Below are 19,704 nucleotides of genomic sequence, written 5' to 3' on the forward strand. Positions count from 1 at the left end.
CAAATTTCACTGTGCATGGTGTTACGCCATTGGAAATCAATGGGATTCTCAATGAGTCCATCTCCACTTTGAATAACCATGACTGCCACATTGACATAATAGGGACAGGCAGGTCAATATGTACAGGGAAAGTTTGGAGCGAGACATTGATGAATAGTTAATCCCTACAGCATAGGAAACAATTAGGAAATACATCCAGAAAATCCCTGATGAGGATATGGCCTAAATTCGAATAAAGTGGCTTTCAGTATTGATATGGAGAGATTTCCTTTGAAGAAACTCTGCAGAACATGGGATAAATCTCAAAGGAGATCCATTTCTGTTGGCGTTATGTGCAAAAGCAAATATACCATCTGAAGGAGAAACACGTCTCCTTTCATATCAAAAAATCTTTGGAGAGAATATATATATAGGAGCTAATTTTGCTAATATATAAAAATAACAACAAACAAATTTGAAATAGTAAAAAAATACCTGCTGATAGTTTGAAAAAACATTTTCCCCCAACTATTCTTAAAACAGACTACAGTTTCTACTAGTTTTCTGATATATATAATTGAAAAAAAAAAACACAAAACACATGATGTTATGGCAGAAGAAAATATCCGATGCTTTTAATGCCAAAGTCTTTGAACCTCTTTGGTTTTTATGGTGGTTGCCAGAATTCCATCACACCGATGATATATAAATGTTTGTGACAAGATTCAATATTTCTATCATGTGGAATGGTTTGTTTCAACAGTTGTGCTGAGGGCAATCGGACTGGTGTTATTGATGTCTGCCGTACATGCATGCTCTTACACAGTTGGAAATTCAGCTACATCAGAATGAGGACAGGGAGAACAGATAAAGAAAAGGTAGATGATTTCCGCAGTCCTGTATCGTGCCGTAGGTTCTTCTAGACAGAGAGCACTGGAACACACAGGATGAGTCACTGGATGAAAAAGGAGATATTCAACCTGTGCGTAGCATAACTTTAATCTAATCATCACCTTGTTCAGCAGCAGTTTTCTAGATGTGGTTCCTAAATACTGAATCTTCAAGGATACAACACCATGATTAAGGTAAATTCATTTAAAAGTGATCATTTTCAAAATATAAACTTGCACGTTTTTAATATTATTAAATATAATTAAATAAATATAAATTAAACACATTTTGTTTTATAATATCTCTGTTAAACTGTAATTATAATTATGACTGCATATTATATATTTATAAGTGAGACATTTGTAACTATGAATTATAAATTTTATTGTAATTTCATTTGCAACATCAAATTGCATTATGTCATGAAATAAGATCCAACAATGCCCTTTGAGCAATGTTGCCCTCATAAAATATCAGAAACCATAATCTTAGTATCTCTGGGGTTTAATTCAAGTGGCAGAACTGAAAATTCACACAATGAACAACTGAAGTAATTCCCTTATTTATAATGTCCATAATTAGTCATTCACTTGAAATTAGATTTCTGATTACTGAGTGTGATGCTAGTTAATGACAACGTTTAAAAAAAAAATGAAAACAACTTTTCAATGTTTCTTGTGATAAAGGAACCTCACTGGTATTCCTCCTTTTGTTAAAAGAACCAATTTTCTCTGCGTGGGTATGCAGATATTGACAGGGTTGATCTGCAATCACTATTATGCTCTTGACATATGTTTCTGTTTGCTGGACCCCATTACAGATTAGCACCCCCACCCTCTGTGGACCATGACATCAGCAGTGGGCAGACAGTTCCCAGGCAGCAGACCTCAGAGCCACAAGGAAGACCCACATAGAGACAGCAGCACTGCTTGGAGGGCCAGATCGAACCCCGTAGCAGAGAACAACAACCGAGGGAAACGCTCGACCCCCGACGGTGCCCCCCTGCTCTCTCAGACCAGACTCAGGGAGCAGCAAGCGGACGTGGACCAAATCCCTCTAGGAAAGCTGCAGGTGATGGAGAAGTTCTTCACCCCGGTGGAGCTGAACCAGGGGATCAGGGCTGGTGGGCATGTCAAGGGAGAGCATGCTGGGACAGGCCACCACCATCGCCCGCGCCCTCATCGTTCCCATCGCCATCACCCCCATCACTCCCATCAGCAGCACCCTCACCACCAGCAGCAAGAGCCACAGTGGGTTGAAGATCAGGAAGGACTCCATGGGTGAGTGTAGAGCCTTGTTGAGATACCATTCTCACACAATACGGTACAGCATTATAGCACTGTTCTGGTCATGTGTTGCAATGCAATATTCTGGTGAGTCAACAAGAATCAAATCGTCAAATTTTGTTTATTATTTAAAATATGTTTGAAAAGCCTTTTTCATGCTTATTAAAGTCTAACTGTTTTAAAAACACATTTTGTAATAGAATCAGGGCCCCGATTTACTAAAGGATTGTGACTGCTTTTCCGAAGCAAATGCAGTCTCTCTAAGGTTACAATATCTACATGGAAACTGCTAAACGGTCGCCATGGGTCAAAATGTCATTTGCAGTCACTCTACGACTTTCCTTTAGGAGCACAGCTAAATGTATTCATGCATATATACTGTACCTGGAGTGAACAAGCTAAAACAGGGTGGAGATTATGTCAATTAGGGTAATTAAGTATTCCATCTAATTTACTAAAGCACACATTAGTTGCAACTCCCCTCTTTGTGTGAGAAATTTTAGAACTCCTGAAAGGAGCCGGTAATTTGTCTGCGCTGATATAGCCTGTAGCTCACACACAGGATGCCAAGAAGGGTGTCGGGCAGTATATGCACGTCCTTGGCAGTCAAATCACTTTCAATTGTGGACTGCATGGGTTGGAGATGAATAAATGCATCCTATGATGCATAACACTCTGGAAAGGTGACAGAATTTAAAATTAGCATCGCACATGTTTCTACTTATCACATATGAAATTATCTTTATAAGGACGCAACACTTCTGTTGAAGTCACCAGCTAGCACTTACTAGCCTATAAAAACGCAGTTCTGACTTAACAATGAAACCATTAAAGTTCTGTGTATGCGTTCAGTAGAGCATGTAACAGATTGTGAATACATTTTTTACCTTCAGACGCTCCATGTGTTCTATCACAAGTTCATCCGTGTCGATTCCTTCAGCCCTCACGATGTGTTCATTTTGCAGGGATTTTTCCTCCTGTTTTTCTATCGGTGTTAATATTCTTTCCTTAGTTGGACCAACACCTGTGTCTCTTGCCCTTGTAGGGATTTTCCTTTGTACACCACCTAACATCATGCCATCTTTTATTTACATCCTCTTCTGTTTTTTTTATTATGCATAAAGAATTCTTTTTGTATGTGATGTCACTCCAAATTTTTGTCCTCCTCGTCCTCTGAAGTGTTGTATTCCTATGATATAATATGGTGTGAAGCTGTAGCTGCCTTTATAACCAGTACCTGCATTGCCTGATCTGTAAATTTAAGTTTTATTTTTCCTGTGGATCTCTCGCTACTTGTGTCTGGTTGCTTCGCACCCATTTCTTGTGCCTTGCAATCTGGATGTGTAAGCATGCCATGTTGTTTCTGACACATTTTATGGGTGTCTCCTACCTCAAAATTGCAAATGGGTGCATTTGATTTATTTGACTTTGTAAATAGAAACAGTCTTGGTAAATCGGTTGTTAATGTATTGGTATCTGCAACTGCAACAGAGCCACAATACAGCGAATGTTGTTGCGCTACGAGTGTTTCCTTCGTAAATCAAGAAAGTAAAATGGCTGTATTTTGATAATTTTCATTGCATTTTATTTTTCCTACACTCATTTACAATTCTACTTATGCCATGCTGGGAAATAGCAGCTCGCATGCTGGTCAGGATGTTCTTCACCATCACCATGGCCACCATAGCCAAGACCACCACCATCAGCACCGCCATCATCTGCGCTATGAGCATCACCATCACGAGAAGAGTCACCACAGTGCTGACGTGACCTCGAACACCTGCTCCCGCCCTCACACTTCTGCCGCAGCCTCCTCTTCTATCCACTCCTCTGGCTCCTCTTCTTCCTCATCATCTTCCTCCTGGTCGTCTGAAGCCAGCATGCAGAATGAAGCCTTCCTGGTGGACAACAGGTGCAAGCTCCACCATACTCTGCACTCACGGTCTTGTACGGACATTTCAAAGGGCAAGAGGGCATTTGGGGAAGAGGATGATGAAGAAGACACCAGACCCTTGCTATCAGATGACTACCATCTCTATAGATCTGCTAGTCTTGAGCGGAGTCTTGCCTCTAAGGATAACCTTGAGATCCCTGAGTCTAGGAAGCCGAAGAAAGCCGTGTCATCTATCCAGCTCCCCACCAAGAGTATCTTGAAGAATAAGCAAGGGCAAAGTGATGCAGTGGGGAAAGCTGGAAACTTCCGGAAGGCCAAATCCATGGAAGTACTTTCTAGCCGAAATGAGAGGACAGGGCCTGGGACCTCAAAAGGAGGGGTGGGCAGGCCCATCAATGAGAAAGACCTGGAACTGAGGAAGGAGGAAGCCAGGCAGAATCTAGTGAAGGAGAAGCTGCAGTTTTCTGCCTTTCTGAACGAGATTAGTCGGCAGGTCCTCAGCCCCGCCAGGCTAAGTTCTTTGGGGGTCACCAATGCTCAAAGGCCTGCCAATGCGGGCTCAACTTCTCCTAAATTGCCCAGGGAGGAACGCAGAGGCCAAGGGTGCAGGCAGGAGGAAGGGAAACAGAGACAGCAGACCAACAGGCCTAGCAGCGCTGACTCTATGGCCTCCAGTGCTCACTCCCACTGCAGTGGGTATTCCCGCTCCAGCCAACACCAGCCTCACCATCACCACGGCAACACCAGCGGAAGCCCCCAGCTCCAGTGCCACACCTCAGGTAGTCACACAGATGCCAGCACCAGCCCTGAGAACAGTCCCTCCCAAGAACAAGGGCAAGGCCTAAGCGGGGGCACACAACACCGTGGGGGGTCCAACAACCTCCAGACAGATGGGACCAACACCAGCCCGGAGCTAAGCCCATGCCTACCAAGACATCACTCCCACCATACGCGCTCCCATGGGCACCACCAATATAACTACAGTGCTCAACACAGCCCGCCTCACCACCCCAAACAAGCTCACCACTCCCCCAGCCACAAGGATGTCTCTCCAGGTACTCCAGTTACTCCAGAACGAGAGTCACATTCCAGCAGACTGGATTCACCGCGGAACATAGCCAGCCCAGAACCCAGACAGGCAGGTCATATGGTCACAGAGGTACAGTATAAGGTGAGTTTTTTGGGGAGGAGTTTTGACTTCATTTGTGCAGACAAATAATTTCATTTAAGGGATAGTTTACATTTTTCCATGTGGCTTATAGTATTCAGGAATATATAGGCGGATGTGTAGATAATGATATATACCTCTATGCTCTTGAATGTCAAATAGGCTACATATTATTAATCATGCCTCATTAATGTAGTAACATCCATGCGTCTTAGTATGTAATGAAGTATGCACACTGAATATACGCATATTATCTCTGTGTTGACACATGCACATCAAATCTAACTTATTTGCACTGTATTGATAGTCTATACTTTTAATACTGGAGACCAGATAATCAATGGTTATTTCCTAGAAGCTATTTCAGTGGAAATAAAGATCAATCTCTCACTCTCGTTGTCCTCTGTTCTCAGGATGTAATGTCTGAGGCCCACAGACTACAGTGAGTGTAATTTTCCTATCTTGTTATCAATTAAATTGTTCCCTTATGTGCTTATGGGATGTTTTTTTTGTAATTTAATTTAACAGATTCACTGATAAACACTGTGAAAATTAACTAGGCAAACAAGATACTGTATTTTCCAAACCATACTATAAAAAAAATGTCTTGCATGGCTCCCAGCCTTTTCCCTGCAACTACTGTACCAACTCCCTCTCTCATGTGCCCGTTCTCGCTTGCACACTCTTTCCCCCTCTCTACGCTCTCTATCCAGGATCCTGCAAAAGCAGAATGAGGATCTACACCACACCCTGCTACAGACAGCCTTGCGCATGGAGTGCATGGAGGTGGCGTTTAAAACCAACCACCAGCAGTTAGAGGTGGACCTGCAGAGGACCCAGCTGGAGTTGGAGAACCTGAAGGACAAGTTCACAAGGTCTACACTCAGTGATGATGGCATGAATGGCCTTGTGGCTATAGAACTGTTATATTTATGTCTGATGTGGCCTTCCCAACAAAAACAGCTGAAGACTAATATCAATAGATCCTACTCATGCTGAACAGTTAGACTAATTTCTCCTCTCCTCTTTTACATGCTGTCTTACTGCATGCCTCTGTCTGACCCTCTGTTTCTTTTTTATTCAGGCTCCAGGACAACTACTCCAGCACTCAGCAGACAAATCAGCTGCTGGAGCAGAAAATACAGTCAGTGGTGAGCCTGGAATCATTCCTCCTTGAGAGTACCAACCTGGAATGAATTCCCCTCCTTCTCTTATCTGTAGTATGCGTGGTTGCACCTTTCTATGAAATGCATACGGCCAGTATTAACAGTGACATATTTGGAACAATAGCAGGCTTCTAAAAGATGCTCCTCTTCCCAGATAATACATGTGTACTTTACATTTGCCAATGACAGCTAAATGGAAGTCCTCTACAATGAAACAAATGACAAGTGACAGGGCCCAATTAAAGCCAGTGACTACTGCAGCCCAGACACTTTGTACTTCACACATTACACCCTGCAATTGTGTTACAAGTCATGGCACATTTTGACAATATTCATTCCGAGCTGGCTATTATCATTTTGGTATAACTAGAAGGTCATTTAACTGAATGTGCGTGGACCACATTGGCCATTTTTCTCTTCATGCACACAACAGCCCCGCCCATTCGCAGAGAGACAGCCAATAAGAGCAATGAGTTCTTTTCATGGTCATTGTTTGCCTGCGTTGTTGCCGTTGCAGTCGCAGAGCATGGGCGGGGAGCGTGAGTGCCTGAGCAAGCGCATATTGGAGCTGACTGAGCAGATGGCCACTGCACAGACCGTCCAATCCCTGGAGATCATTAACGTGAGAAAGGCCGCGTGAAAAGATGCACTGTAGCTGAAAAAATGGACAAATCTACACATGTAAACGCAAATGTCAAGGACAGACAAGAGCAACTCAGCTGTCTCATTCTGCATAAATGTGCAGAAATATGTTACGTTTAGTTCTCTCCTGGTGAGATTCCCACAGAGCTATAATCTTAGATTACAGTCTGTGTGTTCTTCTATAAACAGAACTAAAACTGAGGTAGGAAGGAGAGCTTTCAGTCGTAATATTACATGGTCATGGTATTTGTCCACCTTACCTGAATAAAATAGTATATTAAATGATCAATTTCTGGTTGAATATGACTGCTTTTAAATCTGCACCATTAATATTTTGAAGGCTTTATACACTTTCAATTTATATATTATTATTGTACTGTTAAATTGGCATTGTCTTGCCAGATATCTCTTGCAAGATAATTTCCATTCCACACTATTTTGTGAAAGAAAACAAACACATTCCTAATGCTGTGATTATTTCTGCTATTTATATCTCTTGGTTTTTTATTTTGTTTTAACTGCACTAGGTTCCCTCCCTGTTTCAGGAAACCTCAGGGAAAGGCTTTGAGGCAGAAGAAGCAGCCAATCAGTTCCTGCTCCCAGTTGCTCCTCCACCTACCCAATTTATGGACAATGACCATTATAACAAAATTATTGGAACAGGGGACAACCAAGCACTGGGTCCAGTGCTGGAGGAGGAAGAATCTGATTGGTTGGTAGCTGGGGAAGGGCTACAGCAAGGACCAGGCGGAGGTCAGCGAAGTGTCACGGCATTTCTACCCTGGAAACAGGAGCAGGGCAGCTGTGTAGGACTAACGCGAGACCGTAAGGGAGAAGGGGATGCAGGAAGTGAGTCTGGGAGAGACGAAGGAGTCAGGCGACACCCTCCGCACTCCTTGCAGATACCCCACCTCCAGTTCACCATGCACCCTGAAACCTTGCCCGTCCCCACTGCTGACCTTAGCCTTGCCCGCTTTAGGAACACACCCAACAGTCCCGCTGGGCAAGGCTACAGGGTTGCGGCTATGCACAAGCTAGGCTCTCCGATCCGGGTCCTATCGGCGAGCCTTGAGGAGATATGCTCCACCGGTGTGAGACAGCACCAGCCCGGCCCAGCCACGCTGAAGTGCACAGAGGCCATGATGAATCTCCACCATCCAGAGGGGGGTGCCCTGGGAGATTCTGATGAGGATGACTTACTTTGCAGTTGGGGGAAAGGGAACAACAGAGGAAAAGGGGGAGGTGCTGGCGGGGTTGGGGACAGTTTTGAGCCTGGAGCATGCCTCCTAAACTACCATGCGGCTCCCAGGATGGTGAGTCACTTGGTATGCCAGCTGCAGCCCATGGAGGTGAAGACCCAAGGCTGGACTGGCGAGGTGACAGAGGAGGTGCTCAATGGGGAAAGAACGCAGTTGTAAAGCAATTGGGGGGGTGGGTGGGGGCCACTGCTTTCCCCCTCAGGGGCGTTTTGTCCCTTTTAAAAGCACTAGAGATTTCTTTAATGGTTTGGTCTAATCTAAAGGGTATTATTTTGTGTTCATCAGTGCATGTTTTATAGGTCCTAATGGGTTCTCATACATCAAACTGACCAAACTCAGTCAACTTAAGTGCAAAGATTATTCAAAAAGATTTACAAGTATAAGAACTGTCAAATCATCAAGATATAAATCCTTTTCCTGCAGTAATTCCATATGAAAAGTACTATGATTAAAATCACCAAATTGAAACAAAATCAAAAGAAACATCCTACATCGAGAAAGGAAAAGCTTTGAGTTATCGGGCAGTATAATATTATTTCATGCCATACCCACATTCAAAACTGTGGCTCTACAAGAGCCATGCACTTTCAGGGAAAATAAATCAACCTTAAAAGAACTTATTGGTGCATTGACCCAGTTCAGTTAGCACAGAGAGAGGGACAACACATGAGCAAAGCCCTTTCTTTCAACTGCATATCAATGCAGTATTTCACATGTTATGAGACCACACAAATGTGAATATGAAATATGAGAATATAAATTTATAAATAGCTTCTTAAATTAATTCCTAATCAATGAATATATATATTTACCTTAGTGTTTTAATACAAATGAACATTGGCTTAAATTACACAGATCTATTTGTACACACTGCTGTGATTTTCAGCCCACTCATATTGAATAATGGTGCTTAAGAACTCATCATGAAATATGAGTGCACAAGACTAATTTCTTCTAAAGAGCAGTAAGTGGGAATAACTTTAAAATAGACCACTGCAGTGGCTTCGTGTTGACTTGCTCCACGTGTGGGCCCCATGGAAACTCAATCACACATGGATATTTCACAGCACCAGGGAGAGAAAGGCAGTGCTAAATAAGAAAACATCAAACCTGGGCAGGTCTTAGCTGGCAGATTACATCCTTTAATAAATCTAATAATATATTTGAGTATCTCTTACTGTAAGTTTGTAATATGAAGGCTAGATAAAAGGTAGAGAGAATGATAACAGCATGGAGTATATTTATATACAGTCAGTGGCCACTTAAGTAGGTACACCTTCTTGTTCACGCTAATATCCTGCTGCTTCAAACAGTGAATTGTGTGGATGCAACTCAGTATATAAGGCATGCGGACAGGGTGACGCGGTTTAGTTGTTCTTCAATCAAACATTAGAAATGACCAGATGCTTGAGCAAAATGACTGAGGGTTTCAGCATCTCAGAAACAGCTGTCTTCCTGGCATTCACATGCACTACAGTCTCCAGAGTTTACAAAGATGGTGTGCTAGACAAAAACATCCAGTAATTGGCAGTTCTGTTGGCAAAAACACTTTGTAAATGAGAGAGATCAGAGGAGAAAGGGAAGACTTGTTCAAGCTAACATTAGGGCTACTAATGTTCAAATAACAGCAGTGGTGTGCAGAAGGGCACGTCTGAACGCACAACAGGTCGAACTGTGAAGCAGTTACACCTGCAGAAGGCCACGCCAGGTTCCACTCCTGTCTGCTAAGCACAGGACGATGAAGCTACAGTGGGCACAGGATCACCAAAACTGGACAGTCTGAAAAAACGTTGTCTGGTCTGATGAAGCTCTATTTCTGCTGCGGCATGGGGAGGGCAGGGTCAGAATGTGGTGTAAACAGCATGAATCCGTGGATCCACCCTGCCTTGTCTCAACAGCACAGGCTGCTGCTGGTGGTGTAATGGTGAAGGGAACGTTTTATTGGTGCGCAGTAGGCCTCTTCAATACCAACCGAGTGTTATTTGAATGCCACATACCTAAGCATTGCTGCTAACCATATGCAATCCCTTTATGGCCACTGTCTACCCTTTTTCAAATGGGTACTTCCAGCAGGATAATGCGCCATGTCATAAATCATGCATCATTTCAAGCAGGTTCTACTAACCTGACAGTGACTTCAGTTTACACCAATGGCCTGCACAGTCCCCAGATCTCAATCCAATAGAACACCTTCGGGATAAGGTGCAATGGGAGGTTTGCAGCATGAATGTGTTACCAAAAGAAAAATCTGCAGGAACTGCGTGATGCTATCAAGTCAGCATGAACCAGAATCCCCTAAGGCGGCTTGCACCTTGCTGAATTCATGTCCCAAAGAATCATGGCTATTCTGGAGCCAAAAGGGGGTCCTACCTAGTGCTAGAGTGGTGTTCCTAATAAAGTGGCCACTGAGTGTATGTAGTGTGTGTGTGCGTCTATATATATAATGTATTTCTTCATGATCCCTTGAATCATTTAATGCTTTAATATTGTAGGATTACCTCCAAACAATGCAAAAGAAATATGTACAGTGTAGTTTCAATATATTTGTGTACCGTGCAGTAAGTGCAGCAAATTTGTAGCCATTAATGTTACTGATCATAATTGATGCTGTTCTTTTGGACACAGAGCCAGAGCCACTATTTGCTCAGGTCCTGCGCTTAGTAGGTGACTGCTGTAGTGCTGCAGTTCAGTAGTAAGTCTGAGGGTCTCCCAGAGTGCCGGAGATTCCCAGCCCTGGTGGTGACATGATGGTCTGGTATCCTGCTTTTCCCTTTTCCATTTTACAAAACTGTTCCATTTTGTGATTTTCTTTTGCTTACTTATAACTGTATTGGACAGACATGAGTTATGGTCTCACAGTGTTTGAATAATAGTGTACCTTTTATTGCTGCTGGAGAGCCAGCAAAGCAGGTTATTGAGTTATCCTGAAGTAGAAGCACCCTACGAGGGAATAGATTGATGTTATATTTCCTGTCTTTGCAAAGTCAGTAATTTAGCTAGTAATGGAAGCGTTCATAATGGAATCATAAATTTGAAGCCATTCTCATGTTTAAGACAAAATGATCTAGTCACATGGGACAGGTCAGGATTGTATGGGCGTTGATTGTTAAATGTGCTGTGTACCACGGTGATCTGTAAGAGAATGCAATATGCAAGGGCATATGTGTGTGTGTGTGTGTGTGTTTTCGGAGGGGGGGTGGTTCATGGAATTCATGGTTTCTGGACATTATACAGAAGCATTATTTATTGCAAATTTGCCTCATCTGAATATGTCCTTTCCCCTGAACAGTGTGCAGTATAAATCAAGAAACAAACAAGTCACAGGTCCTTGGGAGGTTCCTGTCTGCTATTCGTCAGTGTTACTAGCTGGAGTAAAGTGAGTACATGGACAGTGAGTATTGCAAAAGGCACACAGACCTGCCAATGAACATAAGTAGTCTTCCATGCCATCCAGATGTCCCTCTCATCCAGACATTCTTCTGCACAATGCATTCAGTAGGTCTGTAGTCAGAGGAACAGTGCCCTGCTGTTGGAATTCATTTCATACTGTCTGCTGTTCTCAAGGACTCTTCACCTAGACCTGGTTGTCAAGTAAAGTCTGGATTATAAGGGTCTTTCCAGTTACTCCTCCAAGCTCTGTGCATAGATTATGTCATTGGTGTCTAAAGATGTTAAGATTGTATGTGATGTATATAAGCTTTCCACGTGTTAAATGATAAATAAACCAGTTGAATAAATTCAATTTTGTCAAGGGTTCCAGTGTGAATTTCTGATGTTTTTGTTATTTTCCATGCCAGATTGATCCACAGGACCAACAAATAATACATTGCAAAACAGTTTATTAATGAATGAATTGTAATTGAAAAATAGAGCTAGTTTAACTATTAACTATCCAGAGAGTAAATGTTTGAATGCAAATAATGTGTTTGTCTTCTCTGGAAATACATATGTATGTTGTCCTTTTCTGTCCTGTATTAGTTTTTCTGTGAAAGCTAGACAGTAAGTGGTTGGCACTGTTACGTCTCTCCTCGGCACTTGTGCTCTATAAACTACTAACGGGGCTGTAGTTAGGGACTTTAAACAAAATGAAACAAAATCTCCTCCAATTGCTCTTCTCTCTCTGTCACTTTCACTCTCACTCTCACCATCATATTCAATCTGCTGCTCCAGCCAAATCCCTTAATGACCCTATTTTGCTGAGCAGACACTACTGTGGATTCTCCGTGGAAAGGGCAGTTTAATAGGATAGGGGAAGAGGATTAGAGGTAAGTGAGCACCAACTTCATGCCTTGGGCAAATCCAGTGTGTCTCTCTCAAGCATGGGGGTGCATACGCAGGGACACTGCATGCAGCACTGAGGGGAATCAATCCTACCGCAAACCAGCTCTTCACAGATTTTGGGGATCGATCTGACATCAAGGAATTGAAGTAAGGAGGAGGGTCATCTAGCGGTTTGAGGACATGCAATACCAAATACCAAAAACAAGCTAATTTTTCACATTGCAGTGCAGGATATAGATGTAACCTGCAGATTTACATTGAAAAAATGTTCCTTACCATTCAAAATTGGATTATAATTTCTAGTTTATTCCCACTTCACTTTCGACTTGACCTTGTTATTTGTACACTATCTTGCTAACAGCTTGGTACCACAAATCTTCCTATACATACATACATACATACCAGACTCCAACTGTCCTAATTCTGTTGAACCAGATTTAGTCTTTATCCTACACCTTTATTGCCTGCCAACACACAGCTGCGTCCTTGGTCTCATCCTCTTCTCTGAAGACATTCCACACTGCCATCGATCCATCTATCTGTACATCTGTTCCCCTCCTGCTCACCTCCCAGCCTCCTGGTTCTCTGACCACCCATCCACCATCATGGTGCTGCTGAAGATAAAGTTCCCCTTTGAGAAGAGGGTGCGGCTTGCCCAGGGCCTGTGGCTGCTGTCCTGGCTGGCCACCATCGGAGCCTCCTTCACCTTCACCCTGGGGTGCTTCCTCAAAACTGAGCTGGCCCGGAGGAGTGAGGTACGGTGCAAAGTGTCCTCTCCCGAATTGTCATTATACTTGTCACATAAACCTGGCCCGCACCTGATGTCCTTCTCAACTCCGGTAATAATTGTGATGGATCTGTTCAAATGGTAATTACATCTATAACACTTCAAAATGTAATTATATTTCCTGGAGTACTGCGAGGAATTATGAGGTCAAGACAAGCAAAGCTAGTAGTTGTCAGACTTGGTTTAGTACAGAAAATTTTATGTATTTATTTATTTATTTATTTAGAGAAAGAGAGAGAGAGTGCTAGATATCTGAAGTTTATTTTTTTAATGTTTGGTATTATTTAACTTGCTATGCTTACATAAATTTAGTCATTTGAAAGGTCTTTCTAAAACATATTAAATGTCCTGCTTAAAGGTTCATGTAAAGCTTTTTCACCAACTTTTCAATTTCCAAACTGGGTTATTTCTACCACTAGCAGTACTCAATAATCATCCAGCTGGAATGTCTTAAAGTGGCTCTGGATTCTTTCTCTAACTATTTATTCAGATTACACTGGTCAGCACAGATACCATTTTTATGCGAGCAGCATAAAGTAATAGCAAATTGTTATGTAGTTTATTTGAAATGTTTCAGTGAGAGGACCATAATCTTTGTTTCTCATATTTATCAACGATACGGTGCTGCTTGACATTTTTCAGCAAATTTTCCCAGAAACATGGCTAGATTTTGTCTAGAATTAGCATACAAGAGCATAATTAAACTTGAAGAGGGGTGAACAGAAGTGTGAACTTCTGGTCTAGAGAGATTATGGGGATATAATGAACTGAGTAATTGTGCTGCACAGTGTAACAGACCTAACTATCATATTCAAAGAGAGTCAAAGCAGGCATGTTTCTACGAGGCATAGACATCATTGCACAGCAGTGCGGCACACTTGTGACCCACATAATAGGGGTCCCCCCACCGCCCTCTCAAGGGATATAACAAGACATGCTTTGGCAAACCAGGATACAGTTATTTTCTATTAGCATGTGAGCCACAGCAAACAGCCAACAGCTACTGAAAACACTTTTAATAGAAACACAATGAAATCAAAGAAGGTGGGGAAAAAACTAAAACAAAAGGCTCTAAGAAGGGAAAATAAGTATGGAAAGGAGGGGGGGGGGATCGTTCAATTGCAAATAAATTTGCAACTGCAGTTGTCGAAGCTAAAAATTGTGGCTCTAAAAATAGTAACAAATACAGAGCACTGTGACTCAGCTTGTACCCACACCTAAGTGTTTCTCAGTCATCTTATCGGATTAACCCAAACAATGCCATATCGCTTTTTATGGTCACACATTCATGCTGAAAACCTCCCATTTGTAAACGCATGATGTGGCACTTGCTGTGTAACAGCTGTCCTGCCTGTGATGGACTACAATTTTTGTGAATCTTGTCTGATCTACCGATGAGCAGTTCCAGTTAAATGACTCACTATGATCATGAACATACTTTGGAGGATTACAGATCTAGTTGCCTGTTGCTTCTATCTCAATTGAACAACAATGTACCGGGCTATTTTTCTAGCAGACTAGGTAAATCAGGTAAATTAACTGATGGGGATTGGGATGCTGTCCACAGGTGATGGACAACACAGAGATCCATGCCGTGCCCAACACACTGATGATGGTGGGCCTGGTCTGCATGGGGATCAACTTCTTCACCGGGCGGATCTGCCTGGACGCTCTGGAGCCCGGCCGCTTCCCGCGCTGGAAGAGCTTCATGAAGCCCTTCTTCGGCTTCTCCATCTTCATCGCCTTCCTCATGCTGGTGTCGGTCGTCATGAGCTACGCCATGAAGGGCAACCTGGAGCGCTCGCTGAAGGTCGGGCTGAAGAACGGCATCCGCTTCTACAAGGACACGGACACGCCGGGCCGCTGCTTCCAGAAGCAGACCATCGACAGGATGCAGATGGAGTTCCGCTGCTGCGGCAACACCGACTTCAAGGACTGGTTTGAGGTGCAGTGGATCAGCAACCGCTACCTGGACTTCGGCTCAAAGGAGGTCAAAGAGTGAGTGGTGGCCTGGGCTGAGGGGTGGAGGGAACAAGAGGAAGGATCACAAACCTCCTCATGCAGGGCTATTGAGACTCCTGCTGTGAACATACTTAATCCTCCAATAAAACTGGTTTTATTTGTATTGTAATTTGGCCTGTTCCAAATATAATTAAGAGGTTGACCTAATCCCGTAGTAAATTAGACTGATACCATGCCTCAACTGTCCTCATCTAACTTTAGACTGGCTCAATAACATCAGAAATCCCATTACATTTAGCGGCTGATTAGCACCCATAGTAATAGGTGCTTTAAGATCCTATCCAAGCACAGACTTTAGCAAGTAGGGTAGTTTAACTCTGAAGTGTTATGAAACCCTGAGTGCCCCACAACCCCCTGCTGCTTCAAGTCCTTGCAGGTGTGTGCCCAGATTAGAAGGAAACTCTTTGTATACTTAGTTTTTGTGAAAAACGAAACCCTATATAAATTTCATGCAAGAGCATCCTCCTGAAGTTTGTTTTTCCGAGATCTTTTTCTTATCACACCTGCCACATCTAGACAGTTCAGTAGAGCACACTAAATAAAAGACAAGGCTGTTATGAGCGGTACTTGGGAAGGACAAATAATTCAGGAGTCAGTGATTCAGTGAAGAATGAGAAGTACGGGTTATAAAGGGACAAACTGAAGGCAAATACAAAGTCAGTTGGGGGACTTAGAGAATATTAGTGGACACATCCTGTCAGGGCAAAGTGGGTCGAGAGAAGCACTTCCGGTAACTTAACAGCTCCCCCCATCTCCCTTTCTGTTTTCTCCAGCCGGATCAAAAGCAACGTGGACGGGCGCTACCTAGTGGACGGGGTGCCCTTCAGCTGCTGCAACCCCAGCTCCCCACGGCCGTGCATCCAGTACCAGCTCACCAACAACTCCGTCCACTACAACTACGATTACCAGACCGAGGAGCTCAACATCTACATCCGCGGCTGCCGGGAGGCCCTGGTGTACTACTACATGGGCCTGATGAACAGCATTGGGGCGGGAGTCCTGTCCATCTTTCTGGTCCAGGTACAGCCAGCTGTCAGGATCAAAGATTGGCTCTATCAGCAGGATTTACATCTGGCTTTTTGGGCAATTTGCAGGTTTAATTGGCTTTGTAAGAGTGTCCTCACGCAGTACAGTAATGTTGTAGGATTAATCCTTGCTGTCCTCCATTGCCCACCGCACAGATTCTCAGCATTAAAAGAAATGGTCTGTGATAATGGCAATGCAATAAACCCACATGCTTTCCAGAGTGTTCACTTGACTGTCAAGACACTTCGCATCACCCCAAATGTTTTCAGACATGGTTGCCATTTTATTTGGGCCGATTTGCTGATTGCAGTTCACTTTATGCCCCCCCCCCCCCTCCCTCACTCTGTGGCATTTGAATTGGAAGACCTTTTCTGCTTCATTAATGTTCAGATATAGATTTTTTATTATTATTTCCCGGGATTCTGAGGAATAATTGTCACTGATTAATGATCTTTCTGCCTCTGTTTTCCTTGCTCCGTCTTTTCCTGAATATATTTCCGTAAAATCTCTTCTTTCCTCTTTCTGTCACTGCAATTCTAATCATCACTGTCCTCGCCCCCCCCTCGCCCCCCACACCACCCCACTTCCGCATTATTCTTTACCCCACCACCTCCACATTATTCCTCCCTCCCCACCCATCCCGTTGCTCATAGACGTCAGTGCTGGTGAGCCTGCGGTACCTGCAGACGTCCATGGATGCCGTGGACGGGCAGGAGAACCAAGAAATGGAGACTGAGGGGTACCTACTGGAGAAAGGGGTGAAGGAGACCATAAAGGAGTACATGGACCCCGTGCTCAAGGTGCTCATGATCAACCAGGTGGATGCAGCAGCAACCGGGGAGAAAAAAGCAGAGGAGGGGGAGAAGCCCGGCACATCGGCAGGCGGTGCTGAAAAACAGAAATAAACGGTGTAAAGGTGAACTAGGCGGAATGCAAGCACAAGGCCTGGTTAAATGCACCCTGGTCGTCCCCATTCTGGCACAAGGCGCAATATTTGTGTCACATCATGTTAACCACACATCTGCTTGCGCTCACGTAACGAAATGCTCACATTCACCTTGACCTCGTATCCACATAAATGTCCATGAACTGAAAAAGTGAAGAAAATCTGTCCTTGTTTGCCCTGAGCTATTTTCCCTTTACCCACCCGCACCGGCTTTCTGGAAACTCAGAGGCCAAATTCAGAGTCGTTGCTATTGCAGTAGTAGTCTCTGCGTCTCGTATTAGTGATCTGTTCTCATTGAGTTGGCATTATCTCTGTTTATTCTGCGGGGCTGCAATGCAGCATTCTCCCCAGCAGTCCTGATTGAAGATATTTTATAGTCTGGATCATTTTCATAGCCTGTGGGAAGCTAGAGGCAATTCTGTAATATGTGCGAGGTTGCAGCTCCAGAAGTCAGAGAAATTCAGAACCTTTGAACAAGGCGGACAGAAGCCCAGAGGTGTGTGCACCTGCCTACCCTCTGTAAGGAGAATTTGGGGTTTTGATGCAGCACAAAGATCTTAATGCAACAGTTTCTATTTAAAAGATTGTTAACTTGATGCAAGAACGTGTAAGATTGTGTTTCCAATCCAAAGTGTTTTCCCCACCAAATAAAACTTAATGGACCTCCCTTTATTCTTCTAATCTGAGATTTCCTTTTCATTTTGAATATACTTTCAGTTTTTACAGTTTATCTGACAAAATGATATGCACTTGTTATCAAATGTGAAAAAAATATTACGCAATAATATTGTATATTCAGTCTTTAAAAATCTCTAAATGTTGTTGCTGGTTGAATGATGAAAGTACTGCTGTGTAACTCTTTTCAAAAGGAACAAAGCAAAAAAACAAAACAAAAAAAAACAACAAAAAAAAACAGCCACAGAGGAACCTATTAAAGTCTGTTTTGTAGAATCTTGTCAGTTTGTTTGAACTGGGATTCATTTCCCCTTTTGCATCAATCTTCTCTTTAATAGATATTATATATTAAAAAAGTTGATGGGGGTGTGCTTTTGTGTCGGCAATTCATGTACTGTATATTGTAAATCCCTCATTGTTATATTTGGTTTGCCTACTACCCTCCAAACAAACATACATACATGCATGCATACACACACACACACACACACACACACACACGTACACACTCACACACGCACGCACACACACACACACACGTAGACACACACACCATGCACACACGCGCACACATGCACGCACGCACACACACACACACGCAGACACACACACACAGACACTTTCACAATGTACCCTGCATTTTACCCTCATTCAAACTCAGTATCTTCCATGTATGTCTCAACTCCTCCTGTCTCTCACTCTCTGCGCTCTACTTATTTACTTTTTTTTACTCCAGGTGTCATTTTCCTCTCCAGTCTTTTCTCTGCTTTCCTCACAGCCCTTATGTATCTGCTAGTACCTCCAGCTCTCTCTTTCCTCCCTCCAATGCCTCTTATTCCTGCCCAATTCCTGCAAAATATTTCATTCTTTTATCTTTCTCCTTCCTCTCTTCCCTTCTCGTGTTTTTTTTTTCCATCTCTTGTATGGTCCCGCTCCATCACTGTCTTTCTCTTTTCAATGTCAGTGAGAGGAATGGGATTACAAGGACTGATGATTGATGTCAGTAATGCGGTGAAAGCCCTGAGCCTGTGTCCTCTGTCCTGACACCTTTCAGAACTCCTAATCCTGACAGCTAATACCTCAAACGCTGGCCCAGCACTCATGTTCACACATCAAGGGTGTCTGGGGGCGGGGGGTGGGGGGGTTCCATATTTACTCATCTATTATTGTTTTTTATTTGCAAACTTTAACAAAACTGTTACAAAATGCAGAGAGGCCCCCCAAAGCATGAAAAATAAATTAATTAAGTACTGTAGGTGAAACACATGGGAAAGACACGTGCCCAGAGGAAGAAAAGAAAGGGGTTCGGTTACATTAGAGAATATGTTTTACTTATGCTGTTTCAGTTGAACTCATACTCCTGTGTGTGTGTTCGTGTGTGTGTGTAAGGGAAAAGGGGGGGGGGGAGAGAGAGAGAGAGAGAGAGAGTATTACTTGAGTATTTAGTCATATAACAAATCTACAAAGCTACATAATTGTAGAGGTAATGTCTTTGAATCCAATCCCATCTGCTCTGGAGTTTGAAAACATACCTAAGGGTTCAAGGGCACCTTTCCCACTGTGATTTGTTGTTGACAATCTCCAAATGAATATTGTACGCTACTTTGACAGACTGCGCTCAACAACATGTCATTTTCACTTATCCTGTCGAGTTAGAGATCTTGTACGTGCTTTTCCGAACA

At 43.1% G+C, this 19,704-nt stretch overlaps 2 protein-coding genes across 4 annotated transcripts; both read left to right on the forward strand.

The window, feature by feature from the left end:
* Nucleotides 1-713: 713 nt before the first annotated feature.
* On the forward strand, nucleotides 714-12,039 carry LOC135262843 (uncharacterized). 3 transcript variants are annotated; one of them, XM_064350150.1, is made up of 8 exons: nucleotides 714-1,064; nucleotides 1,691-2,150; nucleotides 3,793-5,221; nucleotides 5,632-5,660; nucleotides 5,932-6,093; nucleotides 6,303-6,369; nucleotides 6,902-7,006; nucleotides 7,554-12,039. In XM_064350150.1, exons 2-8 carry the CDS (start codon nucleotides 1,717-1,719, stop codon nucleotides 8,442-8,444), a joined length of 3,117 nt encoding a protein of 1,038 aa, XP_064206220.1. In that variant the 5' UTR covers nucleotides 714-1,064; nucleotides 1,691-1,716; the 3' UTR covers nucleotides 8,445-12,039. The 3 variants fall into 3 exon arrangements, with proteins under 3 accessions (XP_064206220.1, XP_064206222.1, XP_064206221.1); XM_064350152.1 differs by having other exon boundaries at nucleotides 7,572-12,039; XM_064350151.1 differs by having other exon boundaries at nucleotides 3,796-5,221.
* A 520-nt stretch (nucleotides 12,040-12,559) lies between these two features.
* LOC135262844 (RDS/peripherin-like protein xRDS35) lies at nucleotides 12,560-18,303 on the forward strand. Its single transcript, XM_064350153.1, has 5 exons — nucleotides 12,560-12,713; nucleotides 13,140-13,321; nucleotides 14,921-15,351; nucleotides 16,149-16,395; nucleotides 17,055-18,303. Exons 2-5 carry the CDS (start codon nucleotides 13,172-13,174, stop codon nucleotides 17,304-17,306), a joined length of 1,080 nt encoding a protein of 359 aa, XP_064206223.1. The 5' UTR covers nucleotides 12,560-12,713; nucleotides 13,140-13,171; the 3' UTR covers nucleotides 17,307-18,303.
* The last annotated feature ends 1,401 nt before the right edge of the window (nucleotides 18,304-19,704 follow it).

The sequence above is a fragment of the Anguilla rostrata genome, chromosome 9, assembly GCF_018555375.3.
Source record: "Anguilla rostrata isolate EN2019 chromosome 9, ASM1855537v3, whole genome shotgun sequence".
Taxonomy (NCBI): domain Eukaryota; kingdom Metazoa; phylum Chordata; class Actinopteri; order Anguilliformes; family Anguillidae; genus Anguilla; species Anguilla rostrata.